This window comes from Nyctereutes procyonoides, unplaced genomic scaffold (assembly GCF_905146905.1).
Source record: "Nyctereutes procyonoides isolate TBG_1078 unplaced genomic scaffold, NYPRO_anot_genome, whole genome shotgun sequence".
In the NCBI taxonomy this organism is placed as follows: domain Eukaryota; kingdom Metazoa; phylum Chordata; class Mammalia; order Carnivora; family Canidae; genus Nyctereutes; species Nyctereutes procyonoides.
The window spans coordinates 17,247,021-17,270,008 of NW_026575142.1; the positions used below are offsets into that span (position 1 = coordinate 17,247,021).

General features: G+C 37.1%; 1 protein-coding gene across 2 annotated transcripts in view; it reads left to right on the forward strand.

The window, feature by feature from the left end:
• Positions 1–22,988, forward strand: part of LRP2 (LDL receptor related protein 2) — a 196,404-nt gene that overhangs the window by 115,208 nt on the left and 58,208 nt on the right. For both annotated transcript variants that reach the window (XM_055307717.1, XM_055307718.1), the window contains exons 34-45: positions 2,595–2,704; positions 4,453–4,630; positions 7,233–7,446; positions 8,787–9,020; positions 10,583–10,771; positions 13,643–14,563; positions 14,698–14,863; positions 15,237–15,395; positions 16,503–16,792; positions 17,545–17,748; positions 18,640–18,882; positions 21,736–21,861. In XM_055307717.1, the coding sequence (XP_055163692.1) occupies positions 2,595–2,704; positions 4,453–4,630; positions 7,233–7,446; positions 8,787–9,020; positions 10,583–10,771; positions 13,643–14,563; positions 14,698–14,863; positions 15,237–15,395; positions 16,503–16,792; positions 17,545–17,748; positions 18,640–18,882; positions 21,736–21,861 (3,034 nt within the window). The remainder of the gene's footprint in view (positions 1–2,594; positions 2,705–4,452; positions 4,631–7,232; positions 7,447–8,786; positions 9,021–10,582; positions 10,772–13,642; positions 14,564–14,697; positions 14,864–15,236; positions 15,396–16,502; positions 16,793–17,544; positions 17,749–18,639; positions 18,883–21,735; positions 21,862–22,988) is intronic.

The window sequence follows — 22,988 nt, forward strand, 5'->3', positions numbered from 1 at the left end:
TCCCGAGGGGAGGCAATGGTAGTAAACATTTCACAACGAGGGGGACATTTTGCAATCCCTACAATTGCTAGCCTCTGAAATATCTCAAGCCAGATAGAATCGTCAGCTCTTCACATGAACAGACTCTTGGAGGCTCATCTGCTGGTTCGAGCCCTTTGTTGTTCAGATAAGAACCTGAATTTTACATAATTCAAGAAATTGGCTTCAATGGTCAGCTTCACTGCCCTGATTCCCAGGCAGTGTTCTGACTTTGCCTTGTTATAAATGAGAACTTCCAGAGTTCCGCCTGCTGTAACCCCCCTTGACACTGACAAGAGGTGTTTTTTCATAACCTCAAGTAAAAATATCTCTCTCCCATCAAAACATTGGCATAGTTGACTGCTTCAAACCCTTAATTCCAAGTGCACATCTGCTTGGTACATCTTCATTCTGAATGACAATTAATATGTTCCTACCCTTGTTTTTTGGTCTCTTGCTTTGTAAATGGGGAACTTCCCTTTTAAATTGATAGTTTTCCAAAAGCTGGGAACATGTTTCCTCCATCAGTATTAGGTACAATGAAAAGGCACTGGGTAACGGAATAACTGTGGAGTGAGTGTGTGAATTTGTGTGCATGCGAATGTGTATATGGGTAAGGGGCAGAGGAGAAATGACAGGAGAACCAGTTACTTGTGAACTGCATCCTGGAAGATGATCATTTCTGCCAACTGAAGAAGTAGAGAATAGGCCTCCCAGGCAGAGAAAAACACTTGATAAAGACTCAGATATAAAAAAAAGACTGGGGAAATCCATTCACAAGTATTTGACCTTGGACAATTTACTTAACTTATCTGAGCCTCTGCTTTCATATCTGTAAAATGGGGTATCAGTAACTAAAAGTACTTCTTGACACCAAGGAATCATGTCAATATAGAGTCCTTGTTTCCCTCAAACCACCAATATATTTAGAATAGTCACCGAGGACCTATGAGAATAACGATGCAAAGGTAATTTGCCCTTTTAGTGTTTTTTACTGATTTTTCTCCTTTGGTGATATCAGTGGTGACCCAGGTGAATGTTAGATTGTGTGAGGGCACAGAGTGATCACTTACTGTTTAACGTGAATAATATCCCCCCCAGCATAAGAGTAACTCATATTTAATTCAAATTTGAGATTGAAAGAAATACTGAATAAATTGTTTTCCACTAGGGGTAGCTGTGTTCCCATTCACTAAATGTAATTTTGTAGCTGAAAAGAGAGGCGTACAGAATATTGTGGGAGAGAGAATTTGATATATTCCAAAAAACAAGCAAAAGAGCTTTCCTTTGAACTAAAAAGATCCTTAGGCCCTGGAAAAGGAGAGAAATTTTGACATAAAGAGGCAAATTAAAAAGAGAGAAAGATACCACACAGGAGAGATAAAAAATTTAAAGAGAAGAGTGACGGATTAAAGAGGTGTGTGTGTGTGTGTGTGTGTGTGTGTGTGTAAGAGAAGGAGGGAGGAAAAATACATATAGAGGCAGAAAGAGGGCAAAGATAGAAAAGTAAACACTGATACACAAATAATCTAAAAAGCAACTTTATAGAAAAACCTTCATGCAAATCAGCAATCAACATACATCTTATAATTTCTTACTAGCTGCTTCTCCTCTCAGACTCTCTTAAGTGCATGTTAGAATAGCCTTATTCCTATAAAAAACTGCTTTTATTCTAGTAACCCATAGTTTTCTGTGATGTTTCAGGATGCTATTAACATTAGTTTAAACAAGTACAGCAATAATAATTAAAAATAGATAACCCTGAGAAAGTCAGTAAGTGTCCCGAGGCCTCTTTCATCCTGTGTAATATGAGCATCTATCTCACAGACGTATTGTGGGGATTTGATCCAACAATGCTTAATATAATGTCTGTTACATAATGATAAGTGTCCAATAAAAAAAAGATTGGAAACACAACACTGGGCGCTGTGTTAAGCTCCTTACATGTATTATCTCTTAGCTCTATGCAAAATGTGCCATTATCATCCACATCTTACTAATAAAGAAACTAAGATCAGAGAAGTGAATTTACTTGCCTCAGTCACATCTAGAAGATCAGGGATTTGAACTCTTGCATTGTAACTCTCGCTGTGAACCTGGCACAGAATTCACTTTGAGTAAATTCGGACTGTTTGGTCAACTGTGTTTACAGTGATGGGCCACTGGGTGCCATGGCCATCATTGGGATGCCAGAGAGCTGTGGGGCTCCCATTTGCTTTCCGGTGTTTTCCTGTATCTTTTTCTGAAGACATTTTTGTGGTTTCTCTCAGGCAATGAGTCTGTATGTTTACTCATTTGAATCCTTCTTTTATCTATATAAATTCCCTCTCCTGAAACTTGAGGTGAATTGAAATAGGAATTTGAGGGCTGATTTTGCTTTTCATACTCACTTTCTATTGAGCTGATTTCCTCATAGCCCTGAAATGCAATTAGGGATTATCTGAATCTCACACAAACCCTCCCATTCATTTCTAATCATGCTTTGGAATTTGTTGTGTGTGTAAGGTCTCCTTCATCTCAGCTTTCTTTGTTTCCCCTTATGAAACTCAGTTCTAATAAATGATTTTGTGCTACAGGTCTTGAAACTCCCGGGAGATGTCAGATACAGAAAAACACTGATTACCAATGATGGGACAGCTCTTGGAGTTGGTAGTCCAGTTGGCATAACTGTTGACCCTGTTAATGGGTGAGTGTTCATAAATGACACATGTTTTCCATGCAGCACCATTCTTGTTAATATTATGCCTGATAAAATGGAAGATTTCAAAGTTAGGACCTTTTTTGGTTTCATATGCCAACCCTTTGAAAAATACAGATCTGGATGAGAAAGAGAAATAGCTCTGAGTCATATTTAGCATGAAGGCTGTAATTTGTGTTTTGCTCTATGTTCTTTAAATTAGCAACGCTGGACTAGATAACATTTGAAATAGAACTTGAAGAAAAAAAAAGAACTTGAAGGATTAGAAGGCTTCCCCTAAGTAGAGAATAGGTTGGAACTGGGGAGTGGTTCTTGAGGTCAAGTGAGCAGTGAAGGTGCAGAAGCATTTCAGCGTTTCGCATGAGGGCATGGAGGTCTGGAACCAGAGTGTTCAAGTTAGGGGTGGTTGACAAGATGGAAACTAAAGGCATCTGGGCACAAATCCTGGAAGGACTTTGAAGTCACCATGCTAAGGAGTTGCACTTTGTTCTTTTGAGAAATAAGGAGCCAGCTGGGAATTTGGAGGAAGGGAATGATAGAATCAAATTTGTATTTCAGAAAGATGGGTCAGGATCAGAGTGGAAGAGGCCAGAGGCAGGGAGACCAGTTAGGAGAAGGTGTTCAGCTAGGGAGAAGGTTTGTCAGTTAATATCAGGTAGCTTAAATTTTTAGTGAACTCTGAAGTTTTGTGACCTCGTCCAGCAAACTTTTGGTAGCCTGGAATTTGAGAGGAGAAAGAAAATTATGACAGGAACTCAGGGCCAGAGATTAGCAAGATAAGCACAATGGGAGATCAAGAAAATAAATAAGGATGTTGCTAAAATGGTTATGTATTAGGTCCAGGCAGAGAGGGACTGAAGGTTTGGAAGTGCAGGTGAGTTTTAAGAGTGAAGAACAAGCTCAATGGAAGAAATAAAATAGGAGCAGGGAAGAGATGGGAGAGTTTGGTCAAAGCAGAGAATGTCAAGAGCTTGAAAACTGAGAAGTAGGGAAGTTTAGACTTGAAGATGAGATTTCTGGGATGGAATGAAGGGGTTTGCAGGGGAAAGAGTATAAAAGGATTGTCTCCCTAGGCTATGGCAGCAGATGAGATAGAAAGGAATGGACACTTGGATTCAAATCTAGAAGGTATGCCCACAAATGACATGGAAAACAACCCTTCATATATTTTAGCGAAGTTTTAACAAATTATGGATTTGGGAACTCTGTGTGACAATTAGGGTTTGTGGGTAATACTGCATTTTTCATCACAGAAATCAGAAAAGAAAGTAGCTGGGATTGTACTAGATGATGATTTGGAGAAGGATTAAATAACTGGCCTGAGAGGTGAGCAGGGAGGGACTTTTGACAACTTTTACATCAGCTTTGTCCTTCACAGTGCACAGTGTGTGATTCTTTAAAAGGGATTGACCATTGGTGTAGGCTTTTTCTTAGTCATAAGCTTCCAACCCATCCAACCAAGGTAAAGTATCCCTCACTAATGTAGGATGCTAACATCCTATTTTAGATACCATTTTAAATACCCTCTTCCCCAATAATAGCTAGGAAATATATAGACATTGATAGAATGCCAGCTAAATACTCCTCCACTTTGCATGTCTCAAGATATTAACATTTCAGACTTCCTCCATTGAATTGTGCACATTTTGAGGATGATCAATACTCTTATTTTTTCCATTTATATATTGAATGAAACTGTCTGTTTTATGAAATGCCTGTGTTTTTCTTGGTTATAGGAAACTATACTGGTCGGACCAAGGAACAGACAGTGGTGTTCCTGCCAAGATTGCAAGTGCTAACATGGATGGCACATTCCCAAAAGTTCTCTTCACTGGGAACCTTGAACACCTGGAGTTTATCACCCTTGATATCAAGGAGCAGAAACTCTACTGGGCTGTCACCAGCACAGGAGTGGTATGCACACCCTGGTGGTCTTTACTGCTGAGCTTGTGTAGCTGATACTGATTGTTCCTTGTCTGGCTGTGGTTCCTGAACAATCTCACTTGGCCACTTGGGCCAGTGTTTTATTGCCCTTTCTTGTAATAACCTTTTTCCCCAGAGCAAATATTGCCCTAGTTGAAGTGCCTTTTTTTCTAGTATATCCCTAGTTCCTTATAGAATAATGTTCATTGCCTTTTCCCTCATCCTTTGCTTTTCTGTAAGATAAAATATTTCCATTTCTCATTTCTTCTTTGTCCTTTAAGAACCATTCAAGTTTTAGTGTTTTCAGTGCTTTTCTTTGAAAGTTCTCCAGGCTCTCCAGTTGTAAAGAATAAGGGAAAAAAATGTAACTACCAAGCTTTTGATTTGAACATGGCATCCCGTCCTAGCTACATGCTGTCTCTAAGGTCTTGACATGGTTGATGTATATGGGAAAACTCCCTTTAGTGGTAATTTTAACTCCAAGGTTGAGTTCATTATTTTCTGCAAGAAGAAGCAGAAACTATAGAATTTAATCCATTCACAGAAATAATGTTTGATCATCACTTCCATGCTTATGCAATTGAACTGGGACAAGGCACATTATAAGGTGCTCAGTCATAACTATTGGTCAGTTAAAATATTGCAATGGATGTTGTACTGAACGTGTGCCAGTCTCTCCCCTGCTTTTTGTTTTTTTATTTATTTTTTAACTTTTTTTCCTTATTTTTTTTTTTTATTTATGATAGTCACACAGAGAGGGGGGCGGCGCAGAGACACAGGCAGAGGGATAAGCAGGCTCCATGCACCGGGAGCCCGACGTGGGATTCGATCCCGGGTCTCCAGGATCGCGCCCTGGGCCAAAGGCAGGCGCCAAACCACTGCGCCACCCAGGGATCCCTCTCCCCTGCTTTTTAAATAGTGATTGCAGATCTGTTTTCCACATTGATACTTTCCGTAACATTGCACAGTAGGTTTGATTTTTCAATTTGTTATCAGTTCAACGGTGCTTATTTCACTCCTAATACGTACATATAATGGTGACAAACTTTAAGGATCAAAAAGAAGTAGTGACGTGTGAAAGCACTTTGATGCCTGTATACAATGATGAAGGGGCTTTGTCACATGGTGTGATTTCTGTATACAACTTAGCACGTCCCAGACAGTGCCCACCACTCCTCTCCCTTCCTATTTCTGCATCTGCTCTGCTTTTCCAGATGTGTGTGAGCTTGTTGATGGTGTGACTCTCCATCTTGTCTCCCAGGTTAGAACCCTCATCTTTCCCCTCACTCTAATAACCATGTCCTTCTTTAATTATCACAAAATACTGGCAATCTGTCCTGTGCCTCTTTTCTCAGGTCCAGCCTTTCTCTGCCACCTCCTCCATACTAAGCCACTTCTCTTGAGCCGTGATCAGATGATGGCTGTCAGTAATAAACCTTAGTTATGTGATGGAGACATGTTGTCTTTATAAATCCACGACAAATAGGTTTGATCACTGCTCAGCCTAGAGGAGTAGCTCCAAACACTTAAGCTGAGCTTGGCCAGCTAATCTGGTCCTGATCACTACCTCTAAACCCCCTCCTAAGCTTATCTTCCCTGTGCTCTAGCTTTCTGGAACTTCTGTCAGTTTCTAGGGCATAACCTGCTCTTATAACTGTTGGATTGCCTTGTCCGGTGAGGTGGTGAGTCAAATCTCATTTATCTTTCTCACCAGTACTCACCTGAGATTCTAGCACAGAGGAGGCACTTGATATAGGTTTCTGGAATGAAATCAAACCACCTATGTCTATAGCTTATTTTTCGTCCAGATGCAAACTTGTCATTTCCCATTAGGAACTTCATTTTTTTGTGAGTTCTTTATCCAGTTAATCAGAGTCATTTTGACTAAGACTTGTTACCTGTTCTAATATAACAGCACCACCTTTTGCTCCATTCAATCTTGAAATCTTGTCATTGAGTAAAACATGTTTCATAGTCCCATTGCAGGAATTGTTGGTGAGGATGTTAAATGGAGGGTCAGTCAGCTCCTCAGTAATGGTCTTTAGTTAGACAGTAAATGTGTTTCCTTGTCAGGAATATCACATGCAGGGACTAAAGAGGTTTAGTTCCCTTTTCTTCACCATGCCGTTTGAGAAAGTTGGTTGACTTCCTTGAGGTGCAACTTCATTATCATTATCATAATCAGTGAAACTTCATTATCAGGTGCATAATGACATATAATTGTGATTATCAAATTAGAAAACAGATATGAAAAATCTCTCTCAAGGATAGAGTTCTGTATAGATGTGATGTATTATTATTAAGAAAATGTTACTTTGCTGGAGGACAGGTGGGTGGGGGATGGGATAACTGGGTAATTGGTATTAAAAAGGGCATATCATGTGATGAGTGGTGGTGTTATATGCCCCCAATGAATTACTGAATCCTACATCTGAAACTAATGATGTACTATATATTGGCTAATTGAATTTAAATTAAGAAAGAGAAATGAATGAAAGAAAGAAAGAAAGAAAGAAAGAGAGAGAGTGTTAGTTTTAAATGTTTCTCTCATTTCACCATGAATCAATCAATAATGAGAATTCTGATCTTCTAGATTGAAAGAGGAAACGTGGATGGTACAAATCGAATGATTCTGGTAAACCATCTTTCCCATCCCTGGGGAATTGCTGTCTATGATTCCTTCCTTTATTATACTGATGAACACTATGAGGTCATTGAAAGAGTTGACAAGGCCACTGGGGACAACAAAGTAGTCTTGAGAGAGAATATTCCAAATTTGAGGGGTCTTCGAGTTTATCACAGACATGGTAAGTATTTGTCACTGAAACATGCATTCATGAATGTACAATGCATATTTACACATCTACACACTATATATATATATATACACACACACACACACACACACATGCCCACATACAGACCCATGTATATACACATGCATGCAAATTGAAATTACCCCAAATATTTAAAAAATGATAACCCTTTCATAAGCTTGTTTAAGTGTCAAAGACTAATCTGGCATCTGAAAGGCCAGGTTGACTTCAGAGTAAGCTTATTCCCATTCTTTCCCCATCATTTAAAATTCCTTACTTTTCTTTTTCTTCATAGCAGTCCCTGATATATTATCTATCAGTTTATTTGTGTTTCTCATGAGAATGTAACCTCCTTAAGGACAGGCATTTTTGTCTATCTTGTTTCTTGCTGTATATCCAGTAACTAGATGAGTTTCTGGCACATTGAAAGTTGTCAGTAAACATTTGTTGGATATCTGCTGAAAAAGTGGTAACAGGATAGAATTTTTAATCTTAAAAGGAATACTTGCCGTCTTCAACATTTTTTTCATAGATAATCTAACTTTTGATTTCCGCCTTAAATTACCATTATGACTTAGAGATTATTTTTTAGAGTTTTGACATATTTTATAGCTTTTAGTCTCTAACCAAAGCTTACTAAACAATTTGTTTGCTATCTATAACCTAGATTTGTTAGTTGGCATTTGTTTTTATTGCATGTGAAAAAAACCTTTAAATGCTATTATTTGTTAATATTTTAAGTCAAATGCCTATCACATTGTTGATCATATAATTAAACTTATGACATTTTAAATGCCAGTACATAAATCAAAAGGGTTAGAAAAATTAGAATTTCCATACTAACCTCCCTAATTCTTCTAATTCCTATATAGATTTGTGGGGCACCTGGGTGGCTCAGTGGGTTAAGTGTATGTCTTTGGCTAACATCATGATCCCAGAGTCCACGGGATTGAGCCCTGCATCAGGCTGCTCGTTCAACAGGGAGTCTACTTCTCCCTCTCCCTCTCCCTCTCTTCCTCCTCATGCATTCTCTCCCTCTTTGTCTCTCAAATAAATAAATACAATATTTTTAAAAACAATTCCTGTATGATTTGTGGAAGAAAAACAATTGATGTTCCATTCTCTAACTACCATATACTAATTCTGGTACCTTTATGTGTTGTTGTAGAAGCTACAGTCTCTTCTATGCTGTTTTTGTGTTGTTAACTCAGGTATTGTATTTTGCTATTGATTTTTATAATGAATTATGTGGTGACCCAATATAAGATATTTGAGATAGAGTGTCAAGTATGTGAGGTCAAAAGTTATAAATTAATTTTGATTTCATTTAGATGCATCCTCCAATGGCTGTAGCAACAATGTGAATGCCTGTCAGCAGCTTTGCCTGCCTATACCAGGAGGCTTATTCTCATGCGCCTGTGCCAGTGGAATGAAACTGAATCCTGATAATCGGACCTGTTCTCCATATAGCTCTTTTCTTGTTGTTTCAATGCTCTCCATAATCAGAGGCTTTAGCTTGGAATTTTCAGATCACTCAGAAGCCATGGTGCCAGTGGCGGGCCAAGGTATGTCAACTCCAACAAAAGTACGATTTCACTCTGTCTGGTGCCATGTTGAATTCTCGATTCCATAAAGCATTTCTCCACATCTGGATTCAGCATGTAATGAAGCTTGTCTTTCCCTTGAGATAAACTGGTTCTGCCTTGAATTGTTCTTAACCGTTAGTGTACACCAGAATGGGAACCCAGATCTTGGTCCCATCTCCAGATTTTCTCATGTAGTAGTCTGGGATAGGGCTAGAGAATTTGCATTCCTAACAAATTCCCAGGGCATGGTGATGTTGCTGGTTCATGGACCATACTGAGAATGACAGGCCTAGAGCAAGATAGAATGTAGCATGAGTTTGCAAGTAGTATGCGGAGTTCATGTTTTTAGAGTAACAGCTAATGGAGATTTGGGATCCGGGTTATACTATTTAGAACAGTAAGGAAGTAGACCATAATCTGGTTTCTTAATATGTATTTGATGAGTTGAAATAAATGAGTTGGCAGTATTAGAATCTCCTTAGATTTTTAATACTTAGAAAATACAGTTGTATTTTTGACAGTGTTTTATGTTTGTATACTGTGAACATAGAAAATGATCACTTGCTTCTTAGATGAACCAAGAGATTTCTAGATGTGTGTTACCACAAGGAGAACCAAGTGTTTACTCGCACCACAAGGAGTATGTCACAGGATATTGATAGAAATAAAAGAAAGAAAGGGAAGAAAAAAGGTGAAGGGAATGGAGGAATGGGAGAGATGGTCAGAAGAGGTGACAACACATATGGTAAAAGGAGTCAGGGAGTGTTTGGCACCACACATGCTCCTGACTAATGATTATATTTACAAATACTCAAGACTTATCTTTGTTTTTCTGTATCTTAAAAGTTATGGATCTAAGTTACCATCTTATAAAGGTATAAAATCAATTATATTTTTCTCCCAATTTTTCATTTTCAAAAATTTTAAATCAGAGAAGTTGAAAGAAAGTTACACTGAATATCCTCATACCCTTCATTTAGATAAAAAAATTGTTAATATTTCAACATATCTGAACTCTCAGTATGAGTGTGTGTGTGTGTGTACTTGCACATACATATACATACATTTAGTGTTACTAGTTTCAAGTGTACAGTATAATGTGGACTCAAGTTTTTATTCATTTTTTTAAATTCAGTGTGTTACATTTACCACAGTCACTCTTGACACTCCTTTGAATTCATTTTGGCCAGATAGAATCTTTTGAAATGACTACCTGTATTTTTTTGACATGATCCCATTAATGTTTGAGTGCTTCCTTGCTTCTGGGCATAAGAAGATCTTCTAGGCACCTTGTACCTTCCCCTCCCAAGCTTACAGTCAGCTGTTTCTCCCAGGAACCAGTTCTCCTTATTTTGAAAAATGGCTTTTAGAAACCAAGATCTGGGTGCTAGGTATGCTCATTGCAACTGAGAAATAGTTTTATTTTATAATGAGGGCATGGTCAGAGCAAGGGGTTGGGGATGATGGTATGAGAGGAAGGGAAGAAAAAGTTCTAGTTCCACTTAGAGCATTGTTTAATGATCTTTTCTTAAATGTTTCAGGACGAAATGCGCTGCATGTGGATGTTGATGTATCTTCTGGCTTTATTTATTGGTGTGATTTTAGCAGTTCTATAACATCTCGTAATGCAATCCGTAGAATCAAACCCAACGGGTCTGGTTTTACAAACATTGTTACACATGGGATAGGAGAAAATGGAGTTCGGGGTATTGCAGTGGATTGGGTAGCAGGTGGGTAAGCTGTATAGTGATTTTATTGAAAAGTCTTTTTTGTGTTTGCACTTTATTTTATACTTGAAAAAAGTATAATCAGTTTAATCTGACACTATGTATACTACAAATCTATTTTTCTAGATAATTATTGGTATTAAGATAAATTGAATTATGCTTTTAGACCAAGGTGTATGTCTATTAAGTTAATGATCAGGTGTTTCAGTGGACAGATTCATAATAGCTAATTCATTTCCTTCTATTAACATAATCAAAAGTAGGCAAAATGTCTAGAAAAATTATGTTGATTTTTTTTCACATTTAGAGTAGCACCTAATTTCTAAATTAAAAATGTCTAAATTTTCAAGTAGAAAGGGATATTACAATAAGTGAATCATGAAATGACAATCATTTATTTTAAAGCTCAGCAATTTTAGTTAACAAATTCTTAATTGCTTCATCTTGTTCATATATAAAAACTCTTTGATCATTAGGCATTTCCTTTATTGTAATTATATTGAAATGCCCGACCCAGTATTACATTAACTTAGTTGTTTTGATTCATGTACTTAATTTTGTTAATTTTATTTCTATTTTTTAATAATGACATACATAGCATCTATTTATTAATATTCTAAACAACTCTAGGAATACAAATATGATCTCCAGGAGGTAACAGGACCCCCTATCACTGACTTATTCCCTCATTAACCATTGTTGAAGCTCCCACAAACTGCATGATTATAACCCCTGAATCTCCTTTGATGTGCAAAGACATTGAATTGGTTGGTAATTATCCTCACTAATGGCTTGATATGTTCCTACTCTTGCATAGCAAAATCACCTGCTGTTTTTTAATTTTAATTTTTAATATTTTAAAATATTTAATAATTCCAATTAGTTAACATACAGTGTAATATTAGTGTTATGAATGATACACTAAGAATCAAATGTAGTAAATGTATTATAGTTTTGAGACTATGATCCTATTCTATAAATAGGTATCATTGTGTGTTAATCAGGTTTGGTAAGTAGATATCACTTAGAAATATTAAAATATATTATGAAAATCTAAGTACTATAATAAGAGTTTATTCTAAATAATAAATATCATAGTATGGTTAGATAAGGCTTTAACTGGATTCCTAAATCCCATTTCTGATTACAAATTACTTTATCACTTCTGAGAATATAGCTAAAGCAGGAGTCTATGGCCTATGGACCAAATGCAGCCCACTCACTGTTTTTTCACCCACAGTTTTATTAAGAAATAATTGACACATATCACTGTGTAAATTTAAGGCATACAACATCATGGTTTGATTTACATATATTGTTAAATGGTTAGCACAATAGGTACAACTAACATCCACTGTCTCATATGGATACAATAGAAAGGAAAGAAAGAAGAAAAGAAAAAAAATTTTTTTTCTTGTAATGAAAATTCTTAGGAGTTACTTTCTTAACCACTTTCAAATATGCTATCCATCAATGTTAACTATAGTCATTATGTTGTACTTATTTTTTTATAACTAGAGATTTGTACTTTTGGACCATGCCTATTTTTGTGAGGAAGGTTTTACTAGAACACAGCTGTGCCTATTTGTCTATGGCTGCTTTTCATGTTTACAATGGCAGACCTGAGTACTTGTGAAAGAAACCATATGCTCTATGAAGCCTAAAATATTTACTATCTGGCCCTTTACAGAAAAAGTTTGCCAAACCTGGATGAAAGGATTTGAATATATAAAGGGTAGATCAGTAGCATATTGCATATTGGCCTGATATCTCCAGAGTAATTTTGACTCAGACAAAAATAAATGTTCCCTGGTAGCAGAATTGACCATTCAACAATAGGCTTTTGACTACGTGGAATCAGTATGGGATCACTCTACTCATTCTACTGTCTTCATACCATTGTGTTTTTATTCTAGCATTTGCATCACTGTGTAATGTCCAAAGACAAATGGGCTTTTGCTTTGGTGGCTCAGAGGGTTCATATGATGAAAACAGCTACACTAGTCAGACTAGCCTATTAACTTATGTTAATACTAAGCACAGAGGCACTGAATAGGCTGAGAAGCTGCTAGCATTCCCTCTTTGCTCCTTTCATCATGTTTGGAGTATAATTTATGCCATAAAAACGTGTATGAGAATCTCTGGAGATTTAAGTGTTAAACATTCAGGTGGGAGAGGAAGGACATTCTTTCTTTAAAATTTTTTAAAGATTTTATTTATTCATGAGAGAGAGAGGCAGAGACACAGGCAGAGGGAGAAACAGGCTCCATGCAGGGAGGCTGATGTGGGACTCGATCCCAGGTCCCCAGGATCACGGTCTGGGCTGAAGATGGCGCTAAACTGCTGAGCTACCCAGGCTGCCCAAGGAAAGACATTCTGGGAAAAAAATTTTCAGTTGAAAGTGGGTTATGATGCTTGCTATGAATTCTAATCTGCTTTAGAAGCTGAAGACAGTCACTTTCTCTTTAAATTTGAAGGAGAAATTTTTTTAAAGGTTAATTTATTTATTTGAGAGAGAGACAGTTTGTGGGAGTAGGGGAAGGGCAGGGGGGGAGGGAGAGACTCTCAAGCAGACTCATTCACCCATGTGGGTCTTGAGGCAGGGCTCAATCTCATGACCCTGAGACCATGACCTGAGCTGAAAACAAGAGTTGGACAGTCAACCAACTGAGCTGAGCCACCCAGGCAGCCCGAAACAATTTTAGTTCCTAAGAGAAATTTTTCCAAGTCTAAACTGAGTTATTTATTATCTTGTAAAAGAGAACATTTACTGACAAAACCTCAGCCTTATATATTTTGTTCTGAATTTGAAAAGATTCCCTCTTTTCCCTTCTTGGTTTTGCATTTATCAGCACGTTCTTCCATTTTCTGCAGGAAATCTTTATTTCACCAATGCTTTCGTGTCTGAAACACTGATAGAAGTTCTGCGGATCAATACCACTTACCGTCGTATTCTCCTTAAAGCCACAGCAGATAGGCCCAGGGATATTGTTGTAGACCCCAAGAACAGGTATCTCTTCTGGGCTGACTATGGGCAAAGCCCAAAGATTGAACGTTCTTTTCTTGATTGTACCAATCGAACTGTGCTTGTATCAGAAGGCATTGTCACACCACGGGGCTTGGCAGTAGACCATAGCAATGGCTACATTTACTGGGTTGATGATTCTTTAGATATAATTGCAAGGATTGGTATTGAGGCAGAGGAAACTGAAGTGATTCGTTATGGCAGTCGTTACCCAACTCCTTATGCCATCACTGTTTTTGGAAATTCTATCATATGGGTAGACAGGAATTTAAAAAAAATCTTCCAAGCTAGCAAGGAACCAAATAGCAGTGAGCCACCAACAGTGATAAGGGACAATCTCAATTGGCTAAGAGATGTGACCATCTTTGACCAGAGTGTTCAGCCCCGATCACCAGCTGAGGTCAACAACAACCCTTGCTTGGAAAATAATGGTGGATGCACCCATTTCTGCTTTGCTCTGCCTGGATTGGACACTGCAAAATGTGGCTGTGCTTTTGGAACTCTAGAAGGTAATGGCAAGAGCTGTGCCATGCCATCAGAAAATTTCCTCATCTTTGCCTTGGAGAACACCTTGCGAAGCTTACATTTGGACCCTGAGGTTCATAGCCCACCTTTCCAAGCAATAAGTGTGGATAGAGTTGCTGTAGACCTAGCCTATGATGGCCTAAGTAACAGAATCTACTTCACACAATCGTTAGAATCTGGAAACAGTCGGATTTCATACGTCAGTCTAAATTCAGGGACCAGATCACCCACTGCTGTTATTTCAGGTAAGGGCACTCCAGGAGCAGCTTATCTTGGAAGTTGACACAATGTAATCAAAACATGTGGATGACCCCAGGGGTTCTAAAATGCTTTTTAGGACTCTTAATGCCTTTGTGTGTGTTTGTTGGTGTATGTCCAGGTAAAGGGAATCCTGATGGCATTGCCTTTGACTGGATCAATAGAAGAATATATTACAGTGACTACACCAACCAGACAATTAACTCCATGGCGGAGGACGGGTCTCAGCGCACTGTGATAGCCCATGTTTCAAAACCAAGAGCAATTGTATTAGATCCTTGCCGAGGGTATGCCACAGTCTTATTTTTCATACTTTCTATATGCTTATTTCTGGAGGGAGTGGGGCCTGAAATTAGGTTATGTTCATAGACAACCAACATTTTATGGACTTGAAACTCTGTAGCTATATATTCAAGGGTGAAAGACCATGAGTAACTTTGGGAAGTAATTCCTGTTTTTGCTAGAGAGGTTGGCTGTGTAATAGGAATTACTGCTCTTACTCAGTAAGTTTTAGGAAGTTTTGTGGGTGATGATGGAGTGGGTTTCATTTGCTATATTAATGTGAAATTTGCAGTTAAAGAAGGCTGCCATTCTTTTTTTTAACTAAAAGGTATGGGGTTCCTGGTGGTGAACTAATTATGACTCCTTTTTGATGACTAGGTACATGTACTGGACTGACTGGGGTACTAATGCCAAAATTGAGAGAGCCACACTGGGAGGAAATTTCCGGGTACCTATTGTGAACAGCAGCCTGGTATGGCCCAATGGGCTCACTCTGGACTACGAAAATGATCTTCTTTACTGGGCAGATGCCAGTCTGTACGTTCTTTCATTATTTTTGTGGGTGTTGATAAGAAGAGTTCTTGCTTCCACTTTCAGAGGAGGGATTTGCATAATGCGATGAAAATATAATATGCCAAATAGATATGGCCAAAATGTAGAATCACAGTTTTATGAACCATATTCTAGCTTGGTGAATGTACTTGTGAAAATTGATCTATCATGAGATTGAATAATTATGAACTAGAAGGCATCTAAAGATACATTACTAGATGAGTTAATTTCAATTATAATTACAAATGTAATCACTCAATTTATAATCTCCAAGCCCCATGTAACTATCATAAAATAGAATATCTTTTAAATGCACATTTGTTATTAAGTGTCCTCTGGGCTTTAGCCTTCAGTTAAAAACATTTTCCTTTAGTCTTTAACTATGGTCATCTCAGCCAATTTCATAGTGTTTTCCTTTCTAACTCTAATTTTATATGTAACTTCTTCAAGTAGCCCTGAAATCACTCATATTCCAATCATCCTAATGGAATAGTTGAAAAGATGAGATGATTTCTTTTATTATTGCTGGTGTCTACATGTCAGGAATCTTAACTTTGCTTATTTTCTTAAGATTTTGGTCTTCTGCTTGTGACACTAAGCACCTAACAATCTCATCTTTTCTTCATCTTCTCATTTGAAACAAGCAATGATGTTTAGTGTCTAAATTTGGATCATTATAGGTAAATACCTCTGGGTACTAGGTAAATGATAAATCGAGAAAATCCTTAAGGGAATGGGAAGGAAAATGTAATTCATATTTTATTGAGTGACTATTATTGCTAAACACCGAGTTCCATGCATTGTATGTATTATTTCATAATTTTCTCCTATTTTAAATTTCAGCTTGGTTCCCTTTGTAGGATTACTTATAGGTTAGATTAATATTTGGAAATCAAAGATTTTGTAGGCCATTGTTTGATATGCAAATGAAGACTCCCATCATTAGATGAAACTTTTCTTCCTGCCATATGCTGCTCTTAAAAAGAAAATTGGGGTCTTGCGTGAAGGAATGGTTAGGCCCAGGCAGTGGGCTGCCATTTGAAAGACTTAGTCTTTCTGGATTCCAACATTTTGTTTTTTACTTCATTTTAGGCAGAAGATTGAACGTAGCACTCTAACAGGCACGCAGCGTGAGGTCATTGTCAACACAGCCTTTCATCCTTTTAGCTTGACTCTCTATGGCCAGTATATTTATTGGACTGACTGGAACACAAAAAGAATTTACCGAGCTAACAAATATGATGGGTCAGGTCAGACGGCAATGACCATGAGTTTTCCCTTCCGGCCTAATGGTATTCGTGTTGTCGTGAAGAACCAACAGCAGCAATGTAGCAATCCTTGCAGCGAGTTTAATGGGGGCTGCAGTCATATTTGTGCACCAGGTAAGGCATTGCCCACAAAGAATGAATCACGTAGAATAATAATGATGATGCTTGGTAGGGAAGGCTGAGAGATATTCAGCTCTAACAGGGCAAAAAAATTCCAGATTCTCCTTGATTTCAGAGTAATTTGTAAAATAGATTTGGGGGTTTATATGTTTAGAGGAAGACTTTAACAGGTTTCTTTTCTATTTGATATGGAGCCCTCTTATGAAGGCAATTTTAACTCAAGCTTGGTGGAAAAAAAATGAAAGATGGGGTCTTTGGCTGCCAAACTTCATGACTCATAAAAATTCCCAACAATGAGCTTACCTCCCTTATGAAAGGATCTAGTTCTTCCACTTAGGAGGTACTATTTATAGTTTGAAATATTTCTGATGATATTTTAAAGTGTGGCATTATATGATTCATTGTGTATTTTATAGATGGCAACTGATTCATACGAAGATGCATCTTTTGATATTATTGCTTTATAGATTTTGCTAAGGAGTGAGAATCATTTCTATGTTTCAGTGTAGGGAAGAGCTAGTTGTTAAGGATTAGGGTGACATAGCCATGTTTATTAGAATTGGTGGAGTTTTTTTTTTTTCATTCGAGTAAAACACTCAGAATATAGTTGAGAGGCTGATGGGAAGAGTTTCTATGGCATGTCTTCTAGTGCCTTTAATATAGAAATATTGCCACTGCTATTCTGGAAGAAAAAATATGAATGATTGCTACACAAATTTTCACTTTTTGGGCCAACTTTTCTTCAGGTCCAAATGGTGCTGAGTGCCAGTGTCCACATGAGGGTCACTGGTATCTGGCCAACAACAAAAAACACTGCATTGTGGACAATGGTACACGATGTGATAGTTCCAAGTTCACCTGCCTCAATGGGCATTGCATCTTGGAGCAATGGAAATGCGACAATGATAATGACTGTGGTGATGGCAGTGATGAGCTGGAAAGCGTCTGTGGTGAGTTGGACTCTTGGAGCTTTCATTAGGAGGTAAACTTGTCTTTATGCCAAGTGTTTGGTACAGAATCCTGCTGTATGTGAATAGGTTTGAATTTTGTATCTATGTGTCCTGTTAGAATTGAAAACATTTAGTCCAAGAATTCAGACTGTTAAATCACATATAAGGTGATATACATGCCAGGGAATAGTGTATGATGCTTTATTAGGAAGCACCTCTGTAGTGGTTTAGAGCAAAGATGCTGGATTGAAATCTTTGTTATGCCATTTATAATGTGTGTAGCCATTGGAAAGTTCCCTCTCTGAGCCTCAGACACCTCATATGTAAGATGGATCTATTACTAAAATTTCTGGGAGGAGTGAGAGAAATATATGAAAGATATAGCATGGACCTTGGTGCGTGTTAAGCATGACTTAGCATGGAACTAAGAACTCTAACAGGTGATTGTTATCATTTTATTAAATTTCATAGCGGAAGGATCCCTAAAAATTTATTGAAATCAGTGTTCAGCTTCCATCCAGATGGGGTGGGTAAACCACTAGAAGTTAGCTACATTTTTCCAATAGACTGTGTAGGGGCTAAGAGTTTTATTTTCCCCTAGGAAATTGTGTTTGTATGCTTTTCTGTGATTGGGATAAAATTTTAAATTGAGATGAGAGAGAAATGAAGTAACTCTGACATTTGCTTAAAATATCTAATTTGCTCAAAAAAAGTATACAACCTATTTTGTTTAATCTAATTGAAAGTTTATCTCACTTTGCACGCAGTCCGTTTTTGCAGCCATTTTTGCTTTAGAAGGTAAACTCAAAGTATCCCTTTCATTTGATTGTATTTTTTTTTTTTTTTAGAAACTAGGATGATGCTTTAATAGATGTTCTTTCTTCTTCTTAGCATTTCATACGTGCCAGCCGACAGCCTTCACTTGCGCCAATGGGCGATGCGTCCAGTATCATTACCGCTGTGACCACTACAATGACTGTGGTGACAATAGTGATGAGGCAGGGTGCCTGTTCAGGGAATGTAATGCCACTGTGGAGTTTACCTGCAGTAACAGAAGGTGCATTCCTCTTCAGTTTGTCTGCAACGGCATTAACAACTGCCATGATAATGATACCTCAGATGAGAAAAATTGCTGTAAGTTCAACAAGTATTTATTGTGCTTTGGGGTCTGAAATCTTTGTGTGTGTGTGTGTGTGTGTGTGTGTGTGTGTGTGTGTGTGTGTGTTTTGATTTCTTGAGTCTCTTTCACCTCATGGGAGATCATTGCTTTCTGGAAAAAAAAAGTATTCATTTAGAACATCGATTTCATTTTAATATATTCTGCTAAATGTTTTTAAAAACAGCTCTAATGTGAATTATTCACCCTAAATTTATGGACCCGCATGACCATTGAATATTTTATCCTCAAATATTTTATCCTTAGTTTACATATCTGCCACACTAAAAATTCACTTGACAAAATTTTTTATTGTTTTAAAAGTATCAATAGTTACTGACAAATGCTATTGCCTAAATGTGTTGTGGTTAATGTGTGTTATGCACAAAACTATACAGCGTGGTGTTGACTGTCATGATTTCTTTCTTTCATTTTTTGGTAAATTGTTTCATTTATTTCTCTGAAATTTCTGGGATTTGCACCTCAGCATCCAGGGAAAATCAAAGAGCAGTGCATAAATTTGAATACATTTTCAATTTGGATATATCTCCATGCTCTGCTGCTTTTATAGGGAGAGTTACATACAATATTTATTTGGATATGCCTTTTAAAAGAACTCCTTCTTATGGAAAATTTCAAACATATACCGAAGTAGAAAGAAGGTAAAATGCAGGCATCCATTACTCAACTTCAACATTTATCAACAATTGGTCTATTTGTTTCATCCATTTCCCCTGACTTTTTTTTTTTCCTGAGTGTTATAAAGCAACTCTCAGACATGCATGTCACTTATGAAGATATTTTGAAAACCAACTACCAGGCCATTATGATGCCTGGCAAAACTGACAATACTTGACTACTCAATCCAAATTTGAATGTTATCATTATTCCATTCTTTATGCAGTTGCTCTGTTATATTACCATTCAGACAAGGTCTACACATGGATTTTGATGATTATGGCTCTTAAATCTCTTTTATACCTTAGCAGTGGCTTTATTTTTTTTTAAAGCCATTGATTTATCCTGTGGATCTCCCACATTCTGGATTTGACTAATTGCTTAATTTATTTTGTCCTTATTTCCTACTAACTGGAATTTGTACCTAGAGGTCTGATTACATTAGGTTCAATTCTTTGAGTAAGAATTCTCCACAGGTGGAACTGTATATAGCCTGTTGCATCACATCATGAAACACAATACTTGGTTGTTCCACATTAAGTAACGATAAAATTAATTAGTGGATTTAGGAGTCAGCTTGAATCATCCCTTAAGAACTTTCCATTAACCTGTTACCCAGTGGTTTTAGCATACATTAACATATTTTAGAAATCCATTATTTCTTTAAGAGTTACAAAGTAAGCGTTTAAAATTCTGTTATTCCTTCTACATATATTAGGTAAAGTTCCATAAAGAAGAAATTTTCCTTATCAGCTATTTCGTTACTCTGAAGTATAATTCTGTGAGATAAATGCTTGATTCTTTCCCTTCGTCAGTTTTCGGAGTAATGAGTTGGTGACCGATGAGTACTAATTTTTGTCGTGTTTTTAGTATTAGACTAATGGATTTTTACATATTTGAATTATAGTGCAGTAAAGTCATTTAGTCTTTTTGGCACTCAACTTCGCTATCTTAGGCCAGTGGGAGCTCTGTTAAGTTGGGTCCTCTGTTATTTTGACATGGCACATTCCTGTCCATTTCCTACCTGAGACCTGGAAAGAGACCTCATTCCTTCTGTTGATTTAGAGATTACCACAGTGTTGAGTTGCCCATTCCTATTTGGCTCTCATTTCAGGGCTTTTCAGTATACAGAGGTAGGAAATACAATTTTTTAAGAAAAAGTGTATATTTGTCTTTCCTATTTTAATTTAAGATTATAATTTTTTAAACTTAGATTTTATAATTCTGTCTCTTTTATGCTTAAAATATTGGTTTCTGATGACATTAGGACATTTACTTATTTGCTTTATTCTACCATAATTTTGAAATACCTATAATTTCAAAATAACCACACGAGTAATACTATTACCAATAAATCTACTAATCATAATTTAAGATTTTTAGGTCCTTTTTGTTCTTAGATTATGTCCTGCGATGTAGTAAAGTCACTTGAATAATTTATTCTCTGAATGATTATGCTATTAACTTGATGTAGCATTTGCTTCTATTACCATTTCCAAATTTTAAGAATTGGTTTCCTTTTTCCATTTTTATTTCATTGTTATTTATACAAAGTAATATACATGGTCCTATGGTCAAAATTATATGATCGGTATATTCACAGCAGTCTTTCCTTCTTATCTTCTCAATCTATCCAAAGGGTATCCACCTTCTTCCCCTTAGCCTTCTTTCCTTTCAATATCTTGGATAGCTAGAGGAGAGATTCATTATTGGCTTTTAATCGTGCTTTATTTCTGTTAACAAGGTATGCTGGAGATTTGTACTGTCATTCTTTATTAATGTACAGAGATCTTTTTTATTCCTTTTTACAGCTACATATTACTCCACTGTGTGGATATACCATAGTTTATTTAACTAAGAGTTGAGACTCTTGTTGGTGCTATTAAATAATTAAAACAGATGATTTAAAGGACAAAGTAACTAACCATGCTCTCTCCTCACCCCCCACCCCCATCAACTAGAAATAATTTCTTTTTACTCTAGAAGCAATGGTGAAAAATAACTGTCATGGTTGATGCCTCTGTGAGAGATTTAAACATATCTCTCTTCTGGTGTTTTGAGTCCAGTAGCTCTTTTAGTTAGCATGGACATTTTTAATGCTATATCTATGCGATGAATCTGTTCCAAATATTTATCTGGCTGTCTTTTCCAAGCTGATCGCACCTGCCAGCCCGGATATGTAAAATGTCAGACGACCAACATTTGCATTCCTCATTTTTACTTGTGTGATGAAGACAATGACTGTGGAGACATGAGTGATGAAAGCCCTGTTTTCTGTGGTAAGAGAAACCTGCTGCTCTTTCTGTGATTCCAGAGATGCATGTCTAGAGCTAATACATGGATATATAGCCTAAGTGTTGGGGCTATTTGTCACCTCAGGCAGTTACTTTAGGATATGATTAGAGGAGCATAAGCAACCACTCTCTCTGTTGTCTTTGGATGGATTTCTACTCCAAATATTTGTTCCAGAGTCCTGCTCTGATACCTGACCTTTTACAATTGTGGAGCCATTTCTCCCAGAGTCCAGGGCCTCTTTTTTCAGGAATTACCGCCCACAACAGAATATGGATGTCAAGCTCTTATATTTACTCTAAATATGCTTAAAGTTACCATTAGTAACTGAAAGAACTTTTCTTTTAAATATGCTTGAATTTCAGAAACCTTTGTTTTGTATTTAGCAATTTGGTTCAGTCAAGCATTTCCCTGAATTTATACATTGAATTAAAAGGCCTTTCTTAAGCTTGATAACTTTGAGGCTATCAGCATAAATAGATGCATAATTTAAGAATTTAGTAATTATCACCAGACCAGGGTACAGTCATAGAATAGGCATCAGTTGCAGTAAGAACAGGACTGCAGAATTCGAGATGTAGCCATCGGAGAGGGACATGTAGATTAGAGATAGTATGACCTATCAGAGACCTGCTTTCTTATCAATTCTGTGAATCATCAGATATCAAGGTCCAAAGCAAAGGGCCTTGTAGACCAGAAGAATGTAAGACTTGATTTTAGTTTGTACCTACAAAACAGTTTAGAAAGTACATCTGACCAGAGCTACCTAGGGTTACTCAAGATAAGAATCAATATTCAAGCACAGGTAAAGCCATTTTTGCAAGTAAAGATCCCATATAACAAGGATGAATAAGAATACAACTGTCTTTTAAAAACCATGTGGGCTGAGCTCAGATAGGGTCGTTTCTGCTTTTAATATTGTCTCCATAGAAGTTATTTACTTTTAGGTTACAGCAGAAAACATAGAGCCAAGTCTCCTTATATGTAACTTGTTTCATATATAAAAAAGATATTTCTTTGATGTTTCTAACAAATACAATTTTCTGTTGGGTTTCTAGACTCTAGAAAGAAAAGTTCTGGAAAACTGGAGCAGTATTGCTTGCCTTCTCTCTCC